The sequence below is a fragment of the Lactuca sativa genome, chromosome 5, assembly GCF_002870075.4.
Source record: "Lactuca sativa cultivar Salinas chromosome 5, Lsat_Salinas_v11, whole genome shotgun sequence".
Classification (NCBI taxonomy): Eukaryota; Viridiplantae; Streptophyta; class Magnoliopsida; order Asterales; family Asteraceae; genus Lactuca; species Lactuca sativa.
The window spans coordinates 356,528,112-356,536,498 of NC_056627.2; the positions used below are offsets into that span (position 1 = coordinate 356,528,112).

At 36.0% G+C, this 8,387-nt stretch overlaps 1 protein-coding gene across 6 annotated transcripts; it reads right to left on the reverse strand.

Annotated features, from left to right (window-relative positions):
- Nucleotides 1–214: 214 nt before the first annotated feature.
- LOC111880979 (transcription factor PIF1) lies at nucleotides 215–6,081 on the reverse strand. Of its 6 annotated transcripts, none has more exons than XR_002846645.3 (8): nucleotides 5,668–6,075; nucleotides 4,811–5,567; nucleotides 2,395–2,493; nucleotides 2,243–2,308; nucleotides 2,073–2,138; nucleotides 1,464–1,862; nucleotides 1,291–1,378; nucleotides 215–1,208 (listed from the first exon to the last, which is right to left on the reverse strand). XR_002846645.3 is itself a non-coding variant. In XM_042895543.2 (8 exons), the coding sequence occupies exons 2-8, from the start codon at nucleotides 5,742–5,744 to the stop codon at nucleotides 1,226–1,228; spliced, it is 1,614 nt and encodes a 537-aa protein (XP_042751477.1). In that variant the 5' UTR covers nucleotides 5,745–5,791; nucleotides 5,884–6,080; the 3' UTR covers nucleotides 215–1,225. The 6 variants fall into 6 exon arrangements, 5 of the variants coding, with proteins under 5 accessions (XP_042751477.1, XP_023733151.1, XP_023733154.1 ...); XM_042895543.2 differs by having other exon boundaries at nucleotides 215–1,375; nucleotides 5,668–5,791; nucleotides 5,884–6,080; XM_023877383.3 differs by having other exon boundaries at nucleotides 1,291–1,375; nucleotides 5,668–6,078.
- Between the last annotated feature and the right edge of the window lie 2,306 nt (nucleotides 6,082–8,387).

An 8,387-nucleotide genomic window follows, 5' to 3' on the forward strand; every position in this document is an offset into this window, starting at 1 on the left:
AAGAGTTGTATCATTCGAAAATATAATAAGTGTTTGACAAAACTAGTTGGTAGCTGTAGCTATAACTTTTATTTATGCACATGTGTTTGACAAAAACCTATTAGCTTTTAAATGTTTAGAATTAGATACAACTAAAAACTAAAAGCTACCAAAAACTACTTAAGAGTTAGATTTTTGTTTAAAATGAAAGCTAAAAGCTCCTACTGTTAAACGATTTTTTTTTTCTTTTCAGATTTTTACTTAAAAAACTAAAAACTCCCAAAATTCTCAAAAGCTCTACATTAACCCTAAAAAATGCATGTATGTTAAATTTAATTCGAATAAGTTCAAGTGATTTGGATTTAATGTAAGTTCCATTGAATTCATTTCAAGTTGAGAAAGAATACAATGGTATAGTTGGAAGTAGATGGCTGGATGGTGGACTTATCCGTTGTATTACATTTGTGTCTCTTATCCATTTGGGTTGACAAACACTAATTGACCAAAATATCTTTATCCAAATGCACTTAAAATAAAAAATCAAACACCACAATGCCTAACGTCAAGTAAAAAAATTAAATAACGAAATTATAGTAAAATAATAAGTTAGTTTGTTATTTAATAGTATATTTTATAGAAGAAAAAATGTAAACACATAAGGTTTAGCTACTGAATTCCCTCTATATATGGGGCCTGATAAGTTGACTGCCCAAAAACAATTCCCAAAAAAGCATCATACCACAAGGCATTATTGGCAATTGGCCACAAACTTGACATCCAAAAGATTCCGAAACCAACAAAACATCGACAATGATTGCAACACCATATCGACCACACATGTTTAGCTGGGTTAATTCCAGCACATCAAGAATCGAGTTTTGGGTTCCAAACTCGTTAAAAATCACGACAAAGAACAATATTAATGCAGTAAAAAGTAAAAACGTGTCATTCCATCACATTTTCTATTGTTGTATACCATGATTCAAGTCAAGAATCTACTCGAGACGTGGGGGAATCAGTGGTACATATATGTTGGTAATGGTAAAGAAAAGAAAATAAAAAGAAAGAAAGTTTTTTTTTTTTTTTTTTTTTTTTTTTTTTTTTTTTTTTTTTTTTTTTTTTTTTTTTTAGCATTTTGTATAATTACACGTTACACGGATCCTAGCTCTTACGCTACAAAATTTAGTTGGCTAAGAAGCCTGTTTCTGAATAACCGCTCCATAATCAACCTGAAAATCAATGAATATTACCTAATAAATAAACTACTTGCCCTTTTTCCTGTAAATTCACATAAGCTAGCTATATATGTACCGTTTTGGTGATGATCTGGGTCGATAGGATCTTTGCTGCTGCTTGGCTTCGTTGCAGTGGGGGCCATCCCTTCTTGATGATTCTGCTACTATAGACGACGACAATTTGTGTCAGTTATATAAATTATTAAAAAACTTAAGTTAAACATTGTTGAATAAAAAGGTGAAAAATGCCTGAGGAAGCGGTGATGGTGTTTGATGTCGTAGACCAATGTACTGTTGAAACGGATCAGCGAAATTTGGAACTTGTGGTTGGTTTTGATTATGTAGAGGAAATGAACTCATCATTGGAGCTGAGAGGTTAGTGGCTTGACTCGTTGCAGGACACGTGGCATTAACTGGATGGATGTTAAATCCGGGAACCGGGAAACGTGGGCCCATATGAGTACCCGGGCTGGGGAGTACCGACGAACCTGGAAGAATGGCGGGATATGGAACCATGACATGGTTCATCCCCATGTCCATGCTCATGCTCATCCCCATCCCCATCCCCATCCCCATTGCCATGGGCGGCATGTATTGTTGGACACCTGGGAACATCATAGGAACCATGTTGCATCCCATCGACATCATCTGCAAAAAAAAAAAGTCAAGTAGTAGTGTCATATATAGTTTCTTATGATCCATGTGGACACTGAGTTTTTACCTCAGCCACCTAACACCTAGCAGGCTGTTGTGCACTTTCTTATGCTCCTATGTGGTTTGCGTTGGCTTAATTATATAGGGGTCATTGGAAATTAAAACAGCATTTTTGCAGAAAGTATAAGCATAGATTATGTATACCTGAACTTGCATTTGAAGAGACTTCAAGTATTCAATTGCTTCGTCCAGCATCGAAGCTTTGTCGGACTAAAATCATTAAATTTCGATTTAGAAGATGTTTAGAGTAAAAGCAAACGTTTTATATTGAAAATGAAAAGAATGAATATATTATATATGAATGTACCACATACCTTATTGGAACGAGGTATTAGTTCTTGCAAGGCCTTCATTTTTTCATTAATCCTATCTCGACGTCTCTACATATTTAATTATTAAAAAAAAAAAACGAATATTAACACATGGTCAACTTTCAAATTTTGACCGATAAGAGTGAAGTACTAACCCTCTCTGAGAGATTGTGGACCTCTGCAGCACGGGACCTTTTCGTGGAGGTCGATCCGTGTGATTGCTTCTTTGCATCTAGACACCCGAACTCAACGTCCTTCATGTGAAAAATAACCCAAAAGATCAAAATCTCAAATATACAGCAAGAACAACAAAAATGACTTGTTACTGTGGAGTTATTTAAACTAGAAACTAAAGCTATAAATCGTATTTGTTGGTTAACTATGTTTAACGGACAGTTTATCAACTAATTATTATATCTAAAGTAGATCTTTACTGACTTTATTCAAGTTAATTAGTATGATTCCATAACAACGTACAAAAGTTACAAAATAATCATGAACCCACTATATATGTCCCTTTTGCCGCTAAAAGCTCCATCAATTTTGCTAATTGGATTTACCCATTGTCAATTTACCCTCAAGCAACGGACAATTCATCCACAAAAAGAAAATGAAATCTAAGCCTTTGTTTTCAACACTAAATTAATTGGTCAAATTCAAATATTTGAATAGTAAAAATATGTTGGGCATTATATAAAGATGATCCCTTCGGTGACAAGTAAAAGTGTGTCCCATGAGAGGTCACATACATCAAGTTCACATTGTAAATCAAATGATTTGCAACCCCAAATGGGAGAACACCTAGCTACTTAAACATGATAAAAATACAAGGGATAAATTCGAAGCATGGTCCCACTTGATATTTCTCATCAAATTTTGTATGCATATAGAACTTTACTAAATAGAACTAGACTGGATTGACTAGATGGAAATGGACTTGACAAGACAATCATTTCAATGTCATTTTTTTTATGAGAAGGGACTCCTAGCTTCCTTCCGGTCTTAGTTATGTTCGGGTTCAATTAGTTGTATCAAGTTGAGTACCGTGTACCTTAACAAACAAGGCTAAATAATTGCACCTAGCATTGCTAATAAGTGTGTGATGACGTAAACAGTCTGCAACTTATATGGCTCTAAGAGATTGGCCCCATACGGTATATTTTGTATAATAACGAGTAAGTTGCATAAAGACATAAATAACCCACACCACTGCCACAGTGCCACTAGGGCTACATGTTTGCTGATATCATGAGCAGCTCAATCTCCAATGAGTCCCTGACCACTAGTTTTATTTTTATCACTTTGGATTTATATGTTCTCAATTTTGACGTATTCACACTCATATAAATAACCAGATTTTTGTTTCATTCTGCTCGTACTCTCTGTACATAAACATGTTGCGGGAACTTGTGTATCCCTACATACGTAATACACGTGACACTCTTGTCTGCCACCTTGACATCCATAGTGTGACGTGGCACTGAGTCCCCACAAAAATATTATAACCCCAAAAAACCAAGAATACATTGGAACTTGAGGATATATACCACTACCATACCCGAAAGGATACTATTACATATATTCTGTAAATATATCTATCAGACTATACGGTGTGGATGGACTTATGCCGACGATAATCTTACGTGGAGGGTGTTGCTGACGGCAAACACCACCCCGTGCTCATTCTTTTACCGACGGTAATATATCGCAGGCATGTTTCCACCCGATCAATATAGAAGATAAATCATTTGTTTCAATTTTTTCCATCCTTGAGTTATTTGAAACAAATATATATTAATTAATATGGGTGATTTGTTTTATTTTTCTTTATGAATTGTACAATCCATATAAAAAGAGTAAATGTCAAGGTATCTTTATTTCAACAACCTTATTTACTATCCAAAATATTAAAATAAATATTAACAGATCCTTTAGCCTTAAAACTATCACTGCCATACATTTTATTACTTATATATCCTAATGCTTTAAACTTCAGCATTTCAATTGCCTCGTAAACTTTAATAAAAACCTATCAAATTCCTTATATACAGCTTGAATTCGTAGCTATAGACGTATAGTGTTTGGTATATGATATCATATGTAGAATGTCGATAAAATAATATAATATATAGTCTTCACGAAGATTTGTTTCTGAAATCATGATTTTGTCTAGGAAGTAGTGTATAGGCTCATTGCAGTGATACTGCTAAACGACACACGCACACAACAGAGAGAGAAGAAGCTAGAAACAGAAAACCCCCAAATTTGTGGACAAACAAAATCTAATTGTTGAATGATCTTCTTTATTTATCCTCCCATTTTCTTCTTTAATTCCCAACAAATTCTCACTGTTCATTTAAAGAATTTCAGAACACGACACCCCTCTTACGAGAATCGAGGGTACAACCCTCCATGCAATGCTAGAAGAGGTAAAAGACATCCGAGTGTACAAGTATCTAATTGCACACAAATGCGTCATCAGACATCATGTAGAGTGTAGACACATTTTCCGTCAAGTTTATTTATTAATTTTTTTAAAAAAATTATTGTAAAAGTCGAGTAGTTACGTACCTCACTGTGACATTCGGTGTCGTACGTATCTCTGCCCTTGCGCTTCCGATGATCATCGGTTGTTGGTGGCGGTGGCTTTTGAGAAGATGGGTCTACACTGCCGCTTGCTCCTGAGCCACCCGAACCCGGAGATGACGTCACGCTTCGTTCACATGTCTCTATTTCCCTCCCCGCCGATGATGTACCTGCTGCGCTACGTCCTATGTTCGCTGCAGAAACCGGCGTCAGTTTATCCGACACACGCGAAGCCCTTGATTCCGGTGCTGCTACCGCCGGGGTCTCGTTCGAACTAGAAGGGCCTGATTCTGGAGTTCTGAGTTTATTAGGCCTCGAGAAATGCAAGAAATTTGGATACTTGGGTTGTCCTGATTCCAATTCCACGCGCCTGATTGGGGCGACCGGTGGGCGAGGAGAAGGAATCATTATGGACGGAGGTGGAGGCGGTGGGAGGGAGCAAGGGGTGGTGGTCACGGGAGTAGAGGATGGCGGCGTAGGATAGAGGAGATCGTTACTGTATAGATAGCCTTCTAACGTATTGTCGTCGACGGGGTAATGAAGCCAAGAGGCCATCTCGTCTTCTTGCATGAACAAGTCAGAAGGCCCCGTCTCTTCTTCAACGACGGAGGATCGGATGTCTCTACTGCCCACCGGCGGCCTCGTTTCTGGCTTCTTATTCCCGACTGATCTCTGATTTCGGCTCTGCATCACCACTTGACCATTTTGCCATAGCAGCTCCATGACATCTTCATCTCCACCCCTACAGATACGTATAATCGAAATTAAACATAGAAGCACTGTTTTCTTAATAACTAGAACAACGTGATCAACAAATTCAAATTAATAATAGGAAGTGATACATTATCGATGTCTTGGGCGACCCCTGAATTAAGTAATCCTCGTCCGCTTCGAATTCAGGAACAGTAATATTCATCATCTAAATTCTTCTCACACCAATTAAAATTCAAAAATTTAATCGACCTCCTGCTAATAGTGATCAGCTCGATCGTCATTCACAGAGTCTCGTAAAATAAGCCTTAACAAAAAGAATCACATAAGACAGACGATGCAACAACCTGTTAACTGTTAAGTCTCTTCCTCGATTGAAAACACAAATCTGTGAAGTCACTTCCTTGATTGTGTATAGAGCTCAATTAAAGTAAGCAGAGAGAGAGCAGAAACCGAATCGATCAGCATGAGCAACAACCTTCAGCGATGGCGGTTATGCGAATTTTGAGGTAATTTATTCATGAAAATGATGACAGTCTTTTGGGGATGAGTTGATCTGAATGTCAGTATGTAGCTCTCAAGTAGAACCAAGATGATAAGGTGTATTTTTTTATTTTATTTTTATATTCTTTTTGGTGATTTATTATATCAAATATTGGTTGCATTAAATTTATAGGTTCAATTTTTTAATTCAGGTACCAAGATCTAAATAGTAAATAGAGCCATGTCCGGTCAAGTGTACGTTGTTGGAATTTACCGTGACAGACCGTTCATATCTCAGATGGTGAACAACCAACAACGACTAATGGAATAACGAAAAAAAGGGGTAAATTACACTAATAGTACCCGTGGTTTAGGGTAGTTTTTATGTTTGGACCATAATTAATTAATTAATTTTTTTAAATTCGGCACGTCCTTATAGTATTATTTATTTATTTTTTGCAACTTTATTTATTGTCGAACTTGAAATGACTTTACCCTTTCTTATTTTATTTTAGAATTTTTATTATTAGTTTTAGTTTAAAGAAATAATAATTTTAAAGGGCTCACTCCATAATCATACCCAATACCAAAACGTGGTATGTCTCTTTCCCCTCAAGGACTCAACAATCAAGACTTCTCCCTTTATCTCTTGGTTCAGAACTCAGACTTCGCCGCCACCGCCACCGGAGAAGACAACTGACCACAAAGTCTTCGGTGACGTAGATACAACACGAAGGTAATGTAGAGCGAGAACATGTCCAACCATCTCATTGGCAATCTGAAGCCTTGTAACTCACCCAACCCCGACGACTCTCCCCATCATATTCCATGATTCTTTCAGAAATCCATTTTCATATTCCTTCTGGTGGTGTCGTGGCCGAGAAGAAGGTTGGTGGATTTCCTCCCTAGTTTTTGATTTCTTAGTCTCAACAACCCTAGACCTCGCACCTCTCGTCCCCTCTCCTTCTCAATGGAAAATGTCATCCCCATTACTGATCTTCTTCGCCTAGCTATTTCTGTTCCATCTACGAACAAACATTATAAAACATAATCATCCATCACCTCTCTAATCCGTCTCTCTCATATTCACGTGAAGCCACCATCAAACAATCCATTATAGATTTCAGATATGTGGTAGAATCATGTCTACAACTTAACCATAGGTAAACATTGACTAGAAGAAAATTACATATGCTGACTTTGAATCGGTTGTACTTCCAAGTGAATTGGCCAAACATGTCGGAATGCACAAAGGCTGTGATAAAATTTACGAGCTCTTAAAGAGAATTTCATTTATGTTGATTTATTTCTTCCTATATGATATCTCGATGAAATATCCCAGTGGGTTTCCCAACATTGATGCTCATGTATTAGGCCAACTAAAACCACGAAACACTAAAATTGTGACTTTTTAACACAAATATAAAGTTTTCACTCCAACCACACGCTAAAATTTTACACTAAAAACTTATTTTAGTAATATTATATTAAAATTTTTTTTTCATTATTATTATGTAACATCCTAAAATTGAAGACTAGGTTCTTAAAATTTATAAAGTAAATAAATTAAATATGATTTATATATTAAATCATCAATGGATAATAATATCTATAACGTCCCAAAAATAAGACCAAAAAATTTTCATTTTTAAATTGATAAAATAGTAAACCATATCCTTGTCATAAAACCAAGGTTAACAAATTGTATTAATACATCAACAATCATCAGAGTAAATCACAAAATGCGGAATCAAATTGTCACACCCCGAACCAGACAGCGGAATGTCCGAGGGCTCTTGTGACTTAAATTGAATACCATCATAATGAATATACATGAATCTTAACATAAATCATCACCATGTATTAAAATAATACAACTGATATTGTTTACATCCAGTACATTGTTTTGAACATTTCAAATTCATAACATAGATTATCTGATAGATATCATAAGCAAAACACCCAGACATTACTTGGTACTTATTCTTCGGTTTACCTGTTACCTAAGAATACAAGTTAATTTGAAAAACGTCAACATATGAAATGTTGGTGAGTTCATAAGCAATGTTGTGATAAAATGATTTGGTGTAGTTTGTAAAACCCAGAAAATCCGATATTTTCTGAAAAGATCATTGTTTATAAAATAAAAGTGTGAAGAGCCGTAAATATATGCTTGTTGATTTTCAAAACATGTATAAATGTTGAACTTTAGTATTAATCGCGCAAGTGAAGAGGTTGAACTTCCTAGGAAAACCCGATGTTTTCCCAATACATAAAATACAGTGATTTCTCAATTGTTATACCGTCACGACGAATGATTTTGATTACTCGGGTGGCGTTGGATTAACTTGGGTTTGTGAGTTGTTAT